General features: G+C 54.8%; 6 protein-coding genes across 6 annotated transcripts; all 6 read left to right on the plus strand.

Annotated features, from left to right (window-relative positions):
- Window positions 1-3: 3 nt before the first annotated feature.
- On the plus strand, window positions 4-1,081 carry V1518DRAFT_408662 (uncharacterized protein). Its single transcript, XM_066902179.1, has one exon. It carries the CDS (start codon window positions 238-240, stop codon window positions 946-948), a length of 711 nt encoding a protein of 236 aa, XP_066761873.1. The 5' UTR covers window positions 4-237; the 3' UTR covers window positions 949-1,081.
- Window positions 1,082-1,447: 366 nt separating this feature from the next.
- V1518DRAFT_408664 (uncharacterized protein) lies at window positions 1,448-3,529 on the plus strand. The gene is made up of 5 exons (XM_066902180.1): window positions 1,448-2,076; window positions 2,126-2,352; window positions 2,407-2,439; window positions 2,493-2,794; window positions 2,855-3,529. Exons 1-5 carry the CDS (start codon window positions 1,643-1,645, stop codon window positions 3,182-3,184), a joined length of 1,326 nt encoding a protein of 441 aa, XP_066761874.1. The 5' UTR covers window positions 1,448-1,642; the 3' UTR covers window positions 3,185-3,529.
- On the plus strand, window positions 3,530-7,094 carry V1518DRAFT_408667 (Lon protease C-terminal proteolytic domain-containing protein). Its single transcript, XM_066902181.1, has 6 exons — window positions 3,530-3,959; window positions 4,019-4,172; window positions 4,224-4,561; window positions 4,624-4,715; window positions 4,769-6,482; window positions 6,575-7,094. The coding sequence occupies exons 1-6, from the start codon at window positions 3,612-3,614 to the stop codon at window positions 6,623-6,625; spliced, it is 2,697 nt and encodes an 898-aa protein (XP_066761875.1). The 5' UTR covers window positions 3,530-3,611; the 3' UTR covers window positions 6,626-7,094.
- A 2,895-nt stretch (window positions 7,095-9,989) lies between these two features.
- On the plus strand, window positions 9,990-11,356 carry V1518DRAFT_402859 (uncharacterized protein; the record flags this gene model as incomplete). The annotated part of the gene is made up of 3 exons (XM_066901850.1): window positions 9,990-10,516; window positions 10,576-11,246; window positions 11,307-11,356. The coding sequence occupies 3 exons, from the start codon at window positions 9,990-9,992 to the stop codon at window positions 11,354-11,356; spliced, it is 1,248 nt and encodes a 415-aa protein (XP_066761876.1).
- Window positions 11,357-11,915: 559 nt separating this feature from the next.
- Window positions 11,916-13,120, plus strand: V1518DRAFT_14015 (uncharacterized protein). Its single transcript, XM_066900747.1, has 4 exons — window positions 11,916-12,110; window positions 12,224-12,795; window positions 12,880-12,917; window positions 12,997-13,120. Exons 1-4 carry the CDS (start codon window positions 12,074-12,076, stop codon window positions 13,052-13,054), a joined length of 705 nt encoding a protein of 234 aa, XP_066761877.1. The 5' UTR covers window positions 11,916-12,073; the 3' UTR covers window positions 13,055-13,120.
- Window positions 13,121-16,464: 3,344 nt separating this feature from the next.
- Window positions 16,465-16,956, plus strand: V1518DRAFT_424462 (uncharacterized protein; the record flags this gene model as incomplete). The annotated part of the gene is made up of 1 exon (XM_066905867.1): window positions 16,465-16,956. The coding sequence occupies one exon, from the start codon at window positions 16,465-16,467 to the stop codon at window positions 16,954-16,956; it is 492 nt and encodes a 163-aa protein (XP_066761878.1).
- Between the last annotated feature and the right edge of the window lie 10 nt (window positions 16,957-16,966).

Consider the following 16,966-nt stretch of genomic DNA (forward strand, 5'->3'; position numbering starts at 1 on the left):
CTTCGAAGACTCATATTACCCGGTCTAGATCTTGTGACTTGAGGCGGGTAAGTGGACTACCACAATTGGTTTTCTCCCAAAAGCTGCAAAGGCCCTTACGAAGTAGCGTCGGCACTTCATTTCTATACACTTGGTACCTTGCGAGGACGCGATATCAAGCGAGCAGCGGAAGGAGTTTGAAGTTGGAAGCGGCATGCTACTCGCTGCTGACGTCACCACCCGCACCACCACACGACGATGAACTCGACGGACTACCTCACCTCCTACGGCTGGACCCCCGGCACGGGACTCCGCAAAGACGGCCTCCGCAAACCGATTCTAGTGAAACATAAAAAGAACACGCGCGGTCTAGGTAGCGACCGGAATGCGCAAGACAACGAGACATGGTGGGAACGGGTGTTTGACGGGCGACTGGCCGAGCTCGATGTGCACAACGCTGCTAGTATCGCGGTGAAGGAGCTGGAGGGGAAGCGGGAAGCGGCGCAAGCGTGCAGTGCGAGGTTTGATAGTCCGCTTTATCGGATGTTTGTGCGCGGAGAGGGGTTGCAGGGCTCTATCGGTCCGAAGGCAGCAACAGTCGACATCCAGCGCGACGACCGCGGCACAAACGCCACCATCACGACCACCGCTACGACTACCGGCACATTTGGCGTTACAGAAACTGATGCTGTTACTGAAACACTCAATGGAAATACAACAATAGTCAGAGAAGAACGCGTCGGCATCATAATCACACAACCTGCGCCTTCATCATCAGCAGCGCCCAAGAAGTCATCACGGAGTAACGAAAGGGACACACGCAAGAAGAGAAAAAGGGCAGACAAAACGGCGGAATATGGATCGAAAGCGCAGCCGGATGCTTGGATACAGGCGATGATTGACGATATGAAGAAACAGCATAAGCGGAAGCGGAGGGAGAAGCGCGCGAAGGAGAGCAAGGCGGATTGATGGCGGGGTGAAGTAATTTGGTATATATAAGGCGCTTGGATAGGATGATACACTCTGTGGAATATACAGCATCTCCGGTGGCTACCTATATGACATGGCTGTCAGGGGTTGAGGACGAAGACAGGGACGAGAGAACACCAGGACATGTGCCCCAGTAATGTCGGGCGAGCCGCGCGATCTGCGGCGCCAAGTGCTGCACGCTCGCCGCAGTCCCAGCTGAGCCTCGAGAGGTGGCCGGTGATCTCTCGCCAGTCTTTTTCTAGCGTCCATGTTAGTGCGTTAGTGTCTGGTAAACACGGCACTCTCTATAGAAGTCTGATTGTAGACCCAACATGTGACTATATTCCTGAGCAGAGCAGATGTGGACGGGAGCTCGGTAAACTTGGACCGCGCAGGGTCTGCTGCTCAGGGGTGGGGTGGGACGTCTGCTGGTACGTACTCACAATTCAGCCGCAAAGGTGCGTGCACAACACTTCCTATCGCCTATTTCCCAAACCCCGCCGTAGAAACCCGCGTCTCCATCATAACCCAGAAGGTCCTCTCTTGGTCGTTGCCCTATTTTACTGCTGCCCTTCTCCCATTCTCGTTTTGAAGGGCGTGGATCGCAGCGTTCTTCATTCGTTCTACGTGTCTGCTCAATTCGCCGATCAGATCATCCGCTCTGCGTACTTACTTCTCCGTTAGTCTTTACACAATGGCGCAATTCACAGATCTCCCTGTCGAAATACTCCAAGCCATCGCGGTTCACCTCCGTCTTTGTGACCTTCCCGCATTCGCTCGCACATGCCGTGCAACCAACGCGACATTACAATCTGATGAGCTCTGGCAGATACGTATACGTTCGGAGTTTTTCAAGGAGGGTATGGCACACGGCAAGACTGCTGTCGCGCGGATGCGAGATGCCAGCTATGTTGCGGATGATGAAGAGGCCTACATGGATGGTAGTGACGGCGTGAAAGTCGAGTTGACGGATTTCGGCGATTTCGATCAGCATTGGCGAGCAGCATACATGCTTATGCATGGCACATGGTCATCAAAGATCACACCTCAAGATAAGACCTGGCGGATCGGATTCAATCTCGTCGCGCGACCTGAGATCTATAGCGGCGCAATGGTGTCACAATACTGGTAATAGCACGTCGTATACATACCTCACGTGAGTCAAGCTAACCAACAGGGTCCATATTTACCGGCAAATACGCCTGCCACCGGGAAAATACAATCTAGTATTCAAGATCGGAACCACAACGCGGGAATCTCTCGGCGATATCGTGTGCTATGTCGCCACGCAGCACTATGCCACATTTCCGTCGTCACAAGATTCCGATGAAGCCCAACAGCAGCGCCAAAATAGCGAGGACGATGCCGCGATCAATTATTTGGCGGCGCAACTGTCAGGCACAGGTATGATAGAAATGGCCTCTCGGGTATAGTCCGGCGTGTGCTGACTCCTTGTAGTGTCTCCGACGTCGAGTGAGAAGCAAACTTCATGTAAGAGGCCAGTATTTTCCCATGTGAAAGTATCCACTAATCATGGTCAAAAGCACGATCGTCGTCGCCACAGAAGCCACAGAAGGTATATCAGACAGTATGCAACTGCCTTCTCCCACCGAACATCCTCAACGCCGCATATGATCCCATTTTCGAAGAATGGAGGCGGCGACACATCAACAATCAAATCTCAGGAATTCGAAGTCCACCGCAGCCGCCAATGGCAGAACTGCCAAGTGGTACTCGGGTCTCGTTTGGTGTCGTTGAGGTGCCCACCTGCGAAGCCATACCCAACGCGGAGTGGGGACATGTCAAGGTCGCCATTAAGCTGGAGAAGGGATTCAACCCGGACTTTGTAAGTGACCTGCATCCAAAAGTTTTGGCAAATATGCGAGAGCTAACGTCCTGCGTTTAGCAATTCCATTCCGTCAGCTTCGAACCTGTGGACTCCAGCACCCCGGTGTCGGATCTATGCGATGGCGCATGCACGCTCTGTGCTCAGACAAACGAAAAGGAGGAACGGTTGATGCAATCCATGCAAGCGTTAGTTCTCGGTAAACCATCAACGACCCTGAGAGGCAAGAAGCAGCAGGAGAGCACGATGCCGAAGCGCTATGTGGACCGCATGACATTTGCTCTCCAAACTGCCGCGGACGGCGGCAATAGCGCTGACCGCTGCTGCAACACTCTGGCGACGACTATCTCGCACAGTACGTGCGTACAAGTGGGGCATACGACGAGATGATGTGGATCGCCGCATGTGGTGAAGGGGGTGGATTGGGGATAACGGTGCTGTAGCTGTGGAATGGTGAGAATAAGTTTGTTGGCCGAAGCGTCCGTCACTCTCGATACAGCAGCTGTCGGGCGTGAGCAAGCTGCGCTGGAGTGGAGCTCATCGCGCACCCTGCCAGGCACAGTACCTGGACTCTGTACCACATGCGCTTATGCACGATATTTTGTCTACGGCACTTCTCTTAGCTAATGAAGCATGGTTTTCTGGACTCCGGTGCAAATGTGTGGCTAGACGCACAAGTGGATAGGAGCGGCGTGCGCCGCGTGAGCCCCAGACCCGGCCGCGATAAACCCCGGACTCGCTCGTGCCCTATAATGCTCGCGTACAGCTGATCGCCACCACTGATCTCCCATCCCTACCACCCCTCATACTGCAGCAAATGGCGTCCAGGCTATCCTCTCTACCGCTGCTGCTTCTTCCGAAGACGACGGTCCTTCTCCCGGGGGTCGTCATGACGCTTGCCATCTCCCGCCATGAGAACGCCGCACTGCTAGCAGACGTGTGCGCGACGGCGATGAAGCCGCCGTCGCTTCTCGCGGCAACGGAACAGCAACAACCGACCTACGTCGGGTGCGTTACATGGAAAGCCTCGTCCGCGGCAGAGTTAGCGCTAGTACGTCGGTCGGCGACGACCGAGGAGCCGCCGGAGCAGGATCGCGAACACGCCGACATGGAAAATAGCGCGTCGGCAAACCCAACATCGCTTGATGATGAGCAAATGTTCTACGTATGTTTCCTGCTACTTGCTACAATTAAGGTGTATACTGATATTCATGGACTATATAGCAATACGGATGCGCTGCTCAGATCATTCGTGTCGAGAGAACAACTTCGGGGACCTATCAGGTCGTTCTCGAAGGGCTGTCCCGTTTCCAGGTCACCGAGGTTACCCAGCGCGCGCCGTACTACACTGCCCACGTCCGCCACATGGTCGACACAAGTACGTTATATGGAATTGTGAGATGACCTCGCAACTGACTTGACACTACAGTTCTGGTGGCGTCGGACATACCTACTTATACCGTGGTTGCCCAATTCAAGCGCCTTGCACGCGAGCTTCTCACCGCTGTCAAGTCTATCGCAACAGCCGGTATCTCGAGTGCCAGTACCTCCAATAGCTCGATGCCGAACTTCGTTTCGAACCTACGCACGTTGCGCGCGCTCGAAAGTCTCGTGAATGACTCAGGATTCCAGGATACTGGCAAGGTGGCGGACTTCCTCGTGTTTGCCCTTGATGCTCCTGTTGCAGACAAGATTACCATACTTGCATGCGAAGATGTCAGAGCAAGGCTGGAGAAGGCTGTCGAGCTTGTGAATCAGCAGCTAAACGTGAGTTGGGAGAATACTGTGTTTCGCGAAACTCCGGTGCACTGATACGTTACTTATTGCAGATGATCAAGATATCGCAGAAGATCAATACGTCAGTTGACTCGAACCTGAACAAGAAGCAACGAGACTTTCTTCTAAGACAGCAGCTCAATGCGTAAGTGTGCTAACCTTGCGGGTATGACTCACCTGGACTAATTTGTATGATAGAATTCGCCAAGAGCTGGGCGAGAAGGACGGAGACGACAACGAGGAAGATGATGTTGCTGAACTTGCTCAGAAGCTTGAGGATGCGAAGCTCACGTCTGACGCTGAGAAAGTGGTGCAGCGCGAGCTGAAGCGCCTGAAGCGCATGCACCCGACGCAGGCCGAATACCAAGTCTGCCGTACATATCTCGAGACCATCGCCGACATCCCGTGGTCCGTTGCAACTGATGACAAAATTGATGCGTCCACGCTGCGTGCGGCCAAGGAACAGCTTGACCATGATCACTACGGCCTTGAGACTGTGAAGAGACGCCTGTTGGAATATTTAGCCGTCGTACGGCTGAAGAGCCGGGGGATGGACCACAGCGTGATAGAAAAAGCACCGATTCTGTTGCTTGTCGGACCACCGGGTGTTGGTAAGACCTCTCTTGCGCGCAGCGTAGCAACCGCGCTGGGCCGCAAGTTTTACCGCATCAGCCTTGGTGGCGTGCGTGATGAGGCCGAGATTCGGGGGCACCGGCGTACATATGTCGGCGCGATGCCTGGGTTGATCGTGCAAGGCATGCGAAAGGTCGGAGTTGTCAATCCCGTGTTCTTGCTGGATGAAATTGACAAACTTGGCGAAAACAATTTCCACGGCGATCCGTCCGCGGCGATGCTCGAGGTACTTGATCCAGAACAGAACCATACGTTCACTGATCACTACGTGAATATTCCGATCGACCTGTCTAAGACGCTATTTATCGCCACAGCGAACTCGCTCGACAGTATCTCTGCGCCGTTGCTCGATCGTATGGAGATGATTTCGCTGTCGGGATACACGTATCTGGAGAAGATGCATATTGCGGAGCAGTATCTCGTGCCGAAACAACTTGCTGCCAACGGACTGAAGACGGGTCAGGTGCAGCTTGATGACGACGCCCTGCTGAAGATTGCAACGTCATACACGCGGGAGGCTGGGGTGCGCAACCTTGAGCGCGAGATCGCGACGGTGTGTCGCGGTAAGGCGGTCGAGTTTGCAGAGTCGATCGAGGACGATGACGCACTTTCGTCAGGGAATCAGCACAAGGATTTCAATCCCGTTGTGACGGTGTCCGACGTCGGGAAGTATCTCGGGATGGAGAAGTACGAGTCCGAGATCGCGTCTCAGGATAATCGACCGGGCGTCGTCGCGGGACTTGCGTACATGGGCTCAGGAAACGGCGGATTGCTGTACATCGAAGCCACGAAGTTTCCCACCGCGGGAGGCAGCGGCGGTGGAGGGTTGCAGCTGACCGGAAACCTTGGTGCTGTGATCAAAGAGTCTGCCATGATCGCGCTGACATGGGTGCGCGCCCACGGCTACGAGCTGCAGCTCGTCGCGAGTCCGACGGAGAGCAGTGTGGCAGGGTACGATGTGCACATGCACATGCCAGCCGGCGCAGTCCCAAAGGACGGCCCGTCCGCTGGCGTTGCGATGGCGGTGTCGCTGGTGTCGTTGTTGAGCTCGCGTGCGGTGGCGCCCGACATTGCGATGACAGGCGAACTAACGCTGCGCGGGCAAGTTTTGCCGGTTGGAGGGATCAAGGAGAAAGTGCTGGCAGCGCACCGGGCAGGCATCCGCAAGGTGATCTTGCCGGCGCGCAATCGCAAGGACGTGGAGCAGGATATGCCGGCGAACGTGAAGAAGGAGATTGCGTTTGTGTTTGCGGATAATCTCTGGGATGTTCTTAACGAGGTATGTGGCATGTTCGTTCTATAATTGCCCGCTGGTATATATAGAATATGTATATCTATATGCGTGTTTGAAGCTAACAGTGATATTATTAGATATGGCCCGCGGCGACGAGGCCGCTGGCGATAGTTGAGAGTCGACTATAGTTGGATGTGTGCAGAGGTGCGCTGCCACCCACTGTAGTGCAGCAGACGTTCCTTGGGAGGGGTGCTCGTGCGCACGTGCATGCATGTGCATGATATTTTTTGCCTTTGAGTAGAGTGAACACAATCGGCATCGTGTGGTTCGTCATTTTTGCGCAAATTGTTTAATTACGAAAATCGGAGTCGGAGTTGTGTCGGTCACGGCGAGTACTAGCTGGGCTTACATGGCTGCAACAATGTACTTGCCTACTTTGGAATAGAAGACGGAGATAGTTGTTCGAGAAGACTAGTGCAGCCGAGGACTGTCCAGGGCTGGGGAGCCCGGTCAGCAGAGAGGACGGTATGATAACTGGATATTTGAGGCTCTCGCGACTGGCTGCGGTTTGTCGAGCGGCAGCAAAAAGCGTAGTGTGTCGCGCGATTTTAGTTTCATACGACAGCGCCTGGAATTAATTATAGTAACTATTTGGGTGCAGATAAGCAGCGCTTGAGCGAAGTCTGCAACGAGATTCGGCGGGATTTTTTTCCGACGCCCGCACGCTCGTTTTCGTGGTGCACTCCGCGGAAATAGCAGAGTGTTCAGCCGCGCCAGCCGCATCGGCGCGCGGTTCTAAAATGGGCCGGGTCGGGTTGGTCTGCGCAGGGCAGGGCGGAGAGAGCGCACGGCGAAGCCCGAGGAGAAGGAAGGACAGGCATGGCAAACACGAGAGAGGACTGGCACGTGGCTTGCCAGGGGCAGACAGACAAGGCCCAGGGAGGTGGAGGGCAACAGGGAGGTCGGCAGGCAAGTGACCAGGCGAGTCCATTTTTAGAAATGCTGCTAATTATGCTAGTGGAGCCTGCACGAGAATAGGGCTGTGCGGGTGTCTGCCACAGACGACTCGAGAGGTCTGCCGTCACTGCACATCATGGACCTGTACGCGATAAGACCTAGTAGTTCAGCCGACATGGCGCGGAATATCTGGCGACAGGCGCAGTAGCGGCTGCCTACCAGACTGTGTACCTGCTATAAATCATCTTCCCGCTGGGATTGCTTAGCGGCATCGCTGGCGACGGCTTGCACGACCAGCGGAAGAGGGACTTGAGACCACTGGATATAATATGTATCACAAGAGAGTCGGCCGCGTCAGCGCCGGACCCTTGGGGACCGGTCCCCAGGACCGGGAAGGCATCAGGCAGAAATTGTACCAAGGAACAATGTTGGGATAGTAGATGAAAGATGATAAAAGATCGGTCAGTATATATGAACGGCACGAGAGCTACCCATATTAGCGCACTATTCGTTAGTCGTCATCGGGGATTACTTGGTTCATTTTGAGGAGCAGAAGTGGGTTGCCGGCCGGAGTGTGTACGAAAACATATGCTGCCCTTGCATGACCGAAGAAGGGGACAAAATACGCGAGCACGGAGCGGCTAACTCATATTATATGGTTGCGTATGAGAATTCTGTGATCTACAGTGGGCGAGTTCTCGAATTTTGCTCCAGGGCGGGGATAATAGGAGGGCGATGAGATCGGCGGTCGGCATAAGATGAAAGGCTGCCGTCTCGGCTGGCCTCTTGACGGCTTTTGCAAACAGCTAATAACGATTGACGGGTTGGGATACATGTTCGCAGAGGTCGAGAGAGCTGTGTGCAGGTGTGTTGTTGAGCTGCCTTTCTTGGCCGAGATCCTCTCAAATCGCGGACACAGGCAGGGCTAAGTGCGGTGACGTGCACATCGTTCCCGCCGTTGGTTTTTAAGGCCCTGCTGATCGCGCACTTGCACATATCCAACGTCGGAGCTGCAGCGGCTCCTTCTTCCCCGCACGCTTCTGGTCGGCAGACGCGCGAGGACAAGGGCAGAGGGCGACTGAACCGCTACGATCTGCGGCGGAGCGTAGCTGCAGTGCGGGGTGTTACCCTCTTCCACATTTCGCGTAGCGCCGTGCAGCGGCAACAGCGGCAGCTGGCGCGGGTTGCCCTAGGCAGCAGCACTGGGAACGAACTCTAGGCCCATTTTGTTTGCAGTGACGACTGGCTGCGGACGTGCGAAACACAACACCTATTAGATTGCGCTTTGGTACGCAATTAGATTGCACTCTTGTACCGAGAGTCGCCACTGGATATGCTGCGTGGAGAAGACGAGTGAGGAAGCTGCGGTGCGTGCCCGGTTTGCGACGCCAAGTCTTGGAGAGGGGGCAGGGAAAGAGCGAAAATCAGAGGCTGACGCGCACGGGGACGAGCCACCCGGGCGAGCGCGCACAGCAGTGTTTCGGGCAGATCGCGGCAGGAGACAGAAGCGCGACCCCGGGAGAACAAAGCCGGCGGCCTACCATTGACGCTGGCGGTGCCTGAGTCGAAGGCCGGATTCGCTCGCTTCTTGCGTCCGCGGCGGGCGTCGAGGCCATGTCAGGTCCGCGAGGAACGCATGCAGGGGGCTCGCATCGGTGTCGCGCGCCCGCGTCGTACACACAAACTCTGCTGCTTCGTACGGCTGCTGTGTCGCGCTCGACACGACTCGACACAGAGTCTGTGCCGCCAGCCGCTGCCGTTCGCGCTCCGCTCCCGGCCGCTTCGCAGAGCCGACTCCCTCCCGCTGGTGCTCTTCCCTGGCTTTCCCGGCGCGGGTCGCCGCGGATACACCGCCGCCGCCGTGCCTGCACGCCGGGCCGGACCCGGGCCGCCTGCGTTCTCGACGCCCCCCCTGCGCGGGGGACGGGGAACGCAGCTGGGCGCGCTGCGCCACAGCCACGCCACGCCATGCAGAAGCCGGCGACGGAAGTTGCCGTGCTTACACAGTGCAGCGCGCGCAGAGGCGCAGCCATATTATTTGAGCCCATCGGGCGCGCACACCCAAGGCCGCACGCGAAGGACCGCTGGCTCGCCCGCCGCCGAGAGCAGAACATTCGAACAGGGCCGCCACGCGCAGTCCGCCCTCCCGCAGACGTCATACTCTGCACGCGCCCCGCGTCCGGCTCTAGTACTGCACGTCGCCTCGTCACTTTTCTCCCTCCGCGTCCTGTCGCTCTCTCTCCTGCGCTCTCCTCTCGTCCCGCCGCCCGGTGATCATCTCCCCCCCCTCCCCCCCCGCGGTTCCCACCGTCCCTCGTTTGGTTCCTCGCTCTCCTGTGCGCCGTCCGTGGCCGCGAGACATCTTCCCGCACGCTCTCGTCGCATTTCCCTCCGCCTGTCCTCGCTCGTCTTGGCCGCCTGCCGTCCGCCGCCCCTTCACGCCGCTCCTCCTCTGGCTTCGCGCTCGTCCTCGCGAGGTCCTGCACGCTCTTGCCGCCCTGTCGCCGCCACGCAGGTCGTCGCTATTCCTGCCACCGTCACCCACTGCCGCTGCAGTCGTGATTACTAACGACCTGCAAGCGCTCTCGCTGCACCATGTCTGATGATCCTGGGCGCGACTACTCGTCCTGTGCCCAGCAGTACCAGCAACAGCAGCAGCAACAGCAAGCGCAGCAGCAAGCTCAGCAACAGTCACATCCGCAGTGGACAGAGCAACAACAGCAACGCCAGGCCCTCTATTCAGTGTCCGCCAGTCCTCAGCCCCCTGACACCGCCATGCTGCTCTCACCTGCGGACCAGTCGATGGCGTCGTACTCGGCCGCACAGCCTCGGCAACCACAGCAAATCGTGCCGCCGCCCCGCCAGTCTTATCACTACCCATATCCCGTTCAGCAGCAACTAGACCCTTCATTATCCTCCTCCGCTGTTGTTGCTGGTCCCGCGCAGCCATCGTCCATCGCACGGCCACCGCCCCCATTGCCTCCACTGCCTTTACCTCCACCGTCGCGCGTACAGCCTGGTCCGCAAGCGTATGCTGGACCTGCGGTGTCCTCGTATCTCGGAGGTACCTTTCCCAGCTCGCAGCTAGTCTTACCGCCCCTTGGTTCCCTGCCAAGTAATCCGTACGTTGTTACGTATGCTTCTGCGCTTACTTTCCACTGTTAACTGACTCATCGCACAGGTATGACCTTCCTCCGGATTCCCAGCGCCGACCGTCTCTACCGCCTCTCTCGTCTTTCTCGTCGACCTCGCCCATCGTGGCGCGGTCATCTATCAGCTCCAGCAGTTCCGGCGGCAGTCCCAGTCCTATCTCCGGGGCTGGAACCGCGCAATCCAGCGGCTCAGCTACTAACTTTCTGTTTCGCTCGCAGTCTCATCCTCAGTCGTCACCCCTCGCGCCCATTTACTCTGGGCTGCCAGCGCGTCATGATTCTCTCAGCGAAGTTCTCAAACAGCAGCAGCTGCAGCGAAGGGCGTCAATGCCGTTATCTGCGGCGCAATCTCCGACGCTGCCTCCGCCTCCAGTTCCGCCGTTTCCTGCTGAGAGGCCGCAGTCGCCGTTTCAGCAGAATACAGCATATGGCAATTTGCCTGTCTACTCCTACACCACGTCGGCACAGCAACAATATTCCGTCAATCCCACCATGGGCCAGATTCCCATCATGTCCGCATCACTACAGCAACAACCGCCAGTTTTTGCCATTTTCAGAGGATCCTCGACTGGTCAAGAGAGCCAGGTTGATACCTCTCTAGCTCCTCCGACCTCAGCAACAAGCGCCAACCGAGCGGGCGGCAAAGTTCATGTGATTGCTGCTTGCTCGAACTGCAAGAAAGCACATTTAGCATGTGATGGTAAGCCACTCTTTCGTACTCTTTTTTCCCAGCCATTGCTCTTCGATCTTTCTTTCCCAGCATCGTTCTGGAATACCCATGTCGCCATGAGTCCGGTGTTCAGCGACTGACGACAGCGGATACCACTCAAAGAACTATGAATAGCGCGCAGGAGTTGCGCCTCATCAAGGTTCGCAATTCTGACGTCAGTGGCGCAACGCTCTCACGCGGAAAACTTTTTTTTGGAGTACTACCCTAACCTGCTCTCCAACGGTGCTCTGCCAAGCGTGTCGACTCATATTCGTTGCCTGCCCGTGACGCGAGCACTTTCCCCTCAGCCTCCATCATGGACGACATGATTGAAGACCGCAACTGCTAACGAGATTTCTTATGCTGCGCTCAAGCTAGGCGATTGGCGGGAGTTTTTTTCGCCAAGTTTTGGATCTGCGTCAGTGGCGTGTCGACGATTTCCGAGGCCCAGCCGGCTAAGGGGGAGCGGCCGTTCAGCCGCGTCTGCAGGGTAACTGTCTGAAACCTTCATATATGGCCAAGCTCGCGGGCAGTCTGCTTTTTAGTTCGCTTATACCCGCCACTCTTCTGTCACGAGATGAACGTGGAGATTTGCATGATACGAATGAGGACTTCTTCAGCGGGGGCTTACATATTCTTCCGGGTGGTTCTCTTTGCTGTCGGTCCGCGAAGTGACTTCATGGGATCGGTTTTTTCGTTTGCCGCACAGATGTTTCAATATTTCTTCTAGCGGCTCATGCCGTACGTACCGAGGTCCACGCTTATGGCGAACATGCGCATGATTTTTACGATGGACCCATAATTGCTTGTCTATTTGAATGGCCCGCCTGCTGAGTCTGATTTTCGCGCAATCTTGTTAGATCTACCGTCTTCTTTGTTTCTCTGCCGATGCCGTGCTTCGTTTACATATTGCAGTTGCTTTGTCTTGTTGCTGGGGTTGATGGACAGTCGCTAACATTGTCCTATAGTCGGCAGACCGTGTCAGCGATGTGTAAATCTCGGGAAGCAGGACACCTGCGTAGACGTGCAACACAAGAAGCGAGGACGACCACGACTCCGCGACGATTCTGATCGTACGAACTCAGCACCTCCTTCGGCAGCTCCAACTATAAGCACGATGTTGTCTGCCAGCACTTTGCCTCCGCATTTGTCGATGTTTGCGCCGTATGGTCAGGATCCAGCAGCTGGTCTGTCTGATGAGCTCTTTTTAATTACGGATACGACAAGAGGCTTGCGGATTGTGTCCTGCTCGCCAGCATTTGCACGACAGTATCCTGGACTTTGCGACGGACCGAGTCGAACCTTGATAGATTTGTGGACTCCGGACCATGTGCGAGACGAGCGGGTGGAGCAAGCGCTGTCGTATGCAGTTGCAGCACTGGAGACACCGACGCCTGCCGGATTATTCCCAGCGCGTGCTATGCACGAAAACTATGATTTGCTAGCGAGCACGCCAATGGAAGATCTGGTCGAGCCGGTTCTCTCGATTGTGCGCATGCGACAAGCTCAATCCTCCTCACTGGTAATGCTACCGCAGGGCATGCGCAGTTTGTTCAGCGAGACCGCTCAATTTCGAACGCCAGGTCGCGCGGCAAGGCAGGACAAAGTGCTGTGCACGGGCTACATGATGAGGCGGCATATTCGAGGCGGAGCGTTTGCTACGTACGTCGTTGTTCATGTATCGCCTGTTCAGTCTGACGGCGATGTGAAGCTAGAGCAGCCCACGAATTCTACTCAGCAGCAGCCGCTCCATGCGAAAAATCCGGCACGGCGCGGGTTTGGAATCGGAGATATTTTGACATAAGCTTCAGACGACACAACGACGAGGGAAGATAAACGACGTCAGGCGGTCCACCAGGCGGGTTGGCTGAGATGTGCTGTCGCTATCATATATGGATGAAAAATGATGTACATGACGATGACCTAATGTCTAAACTGTTTTTGATTTTTGTGAAGTTCTGCATTTTTTTGTTTTGTTTGTGAGAATATCTGCGGTGTTATCAAGTATCGTGTACTGCTTGTCGCTTCGTTCGCGCGCGTCTCGGTCTGTATTCTCTGTACTTATCCTGCATATGTTTATGAGTTTATTGTCTGCTGTTTGTATATAGTACAATTGGGCCTGGTTATGTCGAACGTTGAGTGCATTTGTGTTGTATTTGCTGTCTTCCTTTTGTATGATATATTTGCAGATAAAAGTGTATATTTTAACAGGTGAGTGCGAATAGATAGATACCCTCATGATTATTTATAGCGACAATCACGCAAATCAGCCGTGGGGAACGAGGTATACAAAACCAGAGCTGTGGTAGGGCGGGTGCAAGCTCAGAAACAAAGTGTGGCCGACTAGCGAGCGAGCGGTGATTGTAGAGCCTTGCGGTCGCTACCGGGGAGGCTGGGCGGGGCCGGGTAGGACAGCCTCGGGTCTAGGGCTATTTAAAGTAGCAGAGCCGCGCTCCCCGCCCGAGCTGTCTGTGCTTCTGCGCTGAACGAGCGCGCCGCTTCGGGCGTTGGAGACAAGTGGCAGGCGCAATTAGAACACGTCCGGAGAGTAATGGTACGATACTATGATCATAGAAGGAAGTCCAGACTGGGTTAAAGATGGCCGTGAACACGACGAAGGTTGTCAGCTTCCGCAGCAGATTGCCGCGTTTCCATCCGGCAATTGCTCTTCTTGCTTCTGAAGTGCGTGACGCGGAATTCGACTCTGTCGCTTAAGTCCATCATAATTCAATTCGATTTGTCGGGAGTTAACTCTGGGCAGGCCTTCAGAAGGAGCAGTTATCCTGAACTCACTCCCTTTTCCTGTCTCCAAGGTTATGGGCGGTTACGCGTGTCATAGCTCTGACATGTATGGCTTTAAAGATCGCCATCCATTACTGTTTAGCAGTGTTCAGCCATAAATTCTCCTTTGGCAACCGCTGCTTCGCCGTGTACACTGCTGCGCGTGTGGTTACCTTCACTGACTCGATCGTCGTTTGGGCCTTGTCCAGCCATGTGGCATTGAACCAAGGGAAGCACTGTAGACACACTCATAGCATTCATTGCATAGTCAGTTGCCCGGCGATGAATTTTTTTGGCGGTCGGTGGTGTTTAGGAAGCGCGTTTTGAAACTGGCAGTTCGCACTGTTGTGTTCATACGGCTTAACCGACGGAAAATATATCGCGACAAGTGTCGACAGTTTATTTCCAACTGAACAAGCATGTCGCAGACAATCGAGATATGGTTGGTCTTGACATCAGAGTCTTTCGTTTCAGAAGAACGTTGGTCGGGAACGGCGAGCTATTATAAACTAAAGGTACCGACGAGGCTAAAAATAATATTATTGGGGGGTTGATTCGGTTGGTTGACGGCCTGCTAAGTGCTAGCTTGAACGCTACTCTATCTTCAACGTAGCGAGCGAGAGAAGTGAAGTCGACTGTGAGACTTTGGGGGTGCTAATTTACAACAGCTGGAGAAATCGCGTGTGACTTTTTGGAGAGGCTTCGCTTGTGAGACTGCGAGATTTTCAGATTTTTCATCTAACACTGGCCTGAGTCGGCATCTCCGTCGCTTCGACACGTATATTCCCATCTGGCCATACATGCGTGTGGCGCCGCGACCGCCGGGTCGAGAGTTCACGTCTGAACGAACTGACCGCACAGGAAAAGTGCGTACGACACACTAATAATTGCAACAGACTTGCGGGGTGCAGCGTTGCAATCGTGGGGATACTGCGGCTTTATGAATAGCACGGTTCGAGGAATGTGTCGAAGAGGTTGCTTCAGGGGCAGATACATACCTTGGAAGTTTTGTCTTGAATTATACCTATGTATCTGATTCGCCGATCATTTGAAAACCTCCGGATAATCAGATCGTTCTTGTTGGCCTGCAAATATATTACAGATGCCGTCAGAAGGCTTTGCACGTTCCGGACTAGAGCGCAATTTACGGTTCCTTCTCGCTATGCTCGCGATGTGTCATAAACGGTGGTCTCGTACGTCCCCGCAATAATCTTCGCACCGCTGTCGTCGCGATATGAACGGAGTCCCACTCACACTCGTCCTATGCTAGAAGAGAGATCAGCCAGCAAAGTATTCTCAATAGTAGAGCGATTGCTCAGACTGCTGTTCAAACTGCACAACAAAATACAAACCGGGCCGTGCGCTCCAGCGATCCATGCGCCGCATTAACTAATTAGTTGCACACGTTCGCAGACGCTACAACCACCACATTGGAATATGACGTTCATGCTGTTCTTGCCAAGTCAGGCTGCTGTGCTGTTCTCGCATGTAAATGTAGTTTTTCGCTGACTCAACTGAATACTTCCGCAATGTTAAAAGCGTGTTTCTGACGTTGTTTTCGCTGTTTGTGAGAATTTCATTTCCCACGCTCTTGAAAGTTCGTTCTCGTCGCGCGTAGATCTGCTTCATTCCGATACTCTATTGCATTGGGATATGTACAATTGTATTTTGACTCTTCTGCCTCAATTGATGATATGAAGCAGTTGCGAAAACGCAGCTTTTCGGCGGGCCCCAGCCATCATTACCTTGCCGACTTCTGTATGGCTCGCCAAGTGGCCGTGTCTTCTCTCCGCACAGAGGGGCAATGAAATCAGCGCTGTGGACGAGCATCGACACGCTTGGCAATATAGATCCCCTCAATTCGACTCGACTTCTACAGCTGTTGCCAAGTACAGACCTTTTGCAGCAGAACAAAGAAGTCTTCGGGCCCTGTTGAGACTGAAGCTTGGCTCGGCCATTGTCTGGTTGGAAGCACAAGTCAAGCGGAATTCAGGTCGGAGTTTATCGCCGCTTGCGATAAGAAGAGCGTACTCCATAACCTGAACCTTGTCGCCGTACGCATTCTCCGGGACCGCAGATCGGATAATTCCCCTTTGCTGGGCATTCGGCTGTCGCGTTCACTGTCATTTGGAAGTCTTTATTTTTGTAGAATTGGCCACTGTAGCGACGTGCGTGTAGACAGTGCCAACTGGTTGGGTGCCAGCATGCTGGATTTGCTTGTCGCCCGCCCGTAGCAACTCATTGAGCTTTGCCGGCAACTGCACAGGGCATCTTCGGAAAATGCAGCTAGTCCTCTAGCTCGATTAGTGCGTACGTCAAAGCGGCAGCTGACAGTGAAGCATACTTCCCGTCATCGACGCCGTCATGCCTCACCGCCGACATTCTCTCGACGTACGCGCCCACCAGTCCCTCCTCACTCCACAGTACAATGGCCCCAAAGACGGAACAGCGCCTGGTCCGGGTACCCCTCGTGTACCGCGTCCTCTTTCTGTGGTTTGAGCCCCTCGCGGCGTTTACAGGCTCCATCGTGATCCACAACGACCCTGCCAAGTTCCTTCGCGCGCTGTCAGCGGTCGGCGACTACGCGCCCAGCAACAGAGTCGTCTACAACAACCTCTGCGCAACGTACACGCTCTTCGCGTTCAACGAAGGCATCCTCCTACGCCGAACGAATGACCTTAAAGTATGGCGAACTGTACTCATCGGTATCCTCATCTGCGATGCATTGCACCTTTCAGCAAGCTGGGCTGAGCTTGGCAGCGCCTTGTTTTGGAACCCGCTGGCATGGAGAGGAGACGATTGGATTAACCTCGGGAGTCTCTGGGGCCAGGCTTTTATGCGCGTCCTGTTCTTGTTCGGCGTAGGTCTCAAGGGCAATGTGAGCACGGTGACGGTTGATGTCGTCAAGAAGGATATGTAGAGACAGGGCA

The sequence above is a fragment of the Limtongia smithiae genome, assembly GCF_038497785.1.
Source record: "Limtongia smithiae strain NRRL Y-17922 unplaced genomic scaffold V1518scaffold_1, whole genome shotgun sequence".
In the NCBI taxonomy this organism is placed as follows: Eukaryota; Fungi; Ascomycota; class Lipomycetes; order Lipomycetales; family Lipomycetaceae; genus Limtongia; species Limtongia smithiae.

What these genes read in the sequence shown, in the direction of transcription:
- V1518DRAFT_408662 (XM_066902179.1), top strand. Translation starts at nt 238, where the DNA reads ATGAACTCGACGGACTACCTCACCTCCTACGGCTGGACCCCCGGCACG.
- V1518DRAFT_14015 (XM_066900747.1), top strand. Translation starts at nt 12,074, where the DNA reads ATGGCCCGCCTGCTGAGTCTGATTTTCGCGCAATCTT. An exon ending in TCTGATTTTCGCGCAATCTT is followed by an intron (nt 12,111 to 12,223) that starts GTTAGATCTACC and finishes ATTGTCCTATAG; the next exon opens with TCGGCAGACCGTGTCAGCGA. An exon ending in CGAGGCGGAGCGTTTGCTAC is followed by an intron (nt 12,918 to 12,996) that starts GTACGTCGTTGT and finishes TCTACTCAGCAG; the next exon opens with CAGCCGCTCCATGCGAAAAA.
- V1518DRAFT_408667 (XM_066902181.1), top strand. Translation starts at nt 3,612, where the DNA reads ATGGCGTCCAGGCTATCCTCTCTACCGCTGCTGCTTCTTCCGAAGACG. An exon ending in CCGCCACATGGTCGACACAA is followed by an intron (nt 4,173 to 4,223) that starts GTACGTTATATG and finishes TTGACACTACAG; the next exon opens with TTCTGGTGGCGTCGGACATA. An exon ending in CTAAGACAGCAGCTCAATGC is followed by an intron (nt 4,716 to 4,768) that starts GTAAGTGTGCTA and finishes TTTGTATGATAG; the next exon opens with AATTCGCCAAGAGCTGGGCG.
- V1518DRAFT_408664 (XM_066902180.1), top strand. Translation starts at nt 1,643, where the DNA reads ATGGCGCAATTCACAGATCTCCCTGTCGAAATACTCCAAGCCATCGCG. An exon ending in GCAATGGTGTCACAATACTG is followed by an intron (nt 2,077 to 2,125) that starts GTAATAGCACGT and finishes GCTAACCAACAG; the next exon opens with GGTCCATATTTACCGGCAAA. An exon ending in GGCGCAACTGTCAGGCACAG is followed by an intron (nt 2,353 to 2,406) that starts GTATGATAGAAA and finishes GACTCCTTGTAG; the next exon opens with TGTCTCCGACGTCGAGTGAG.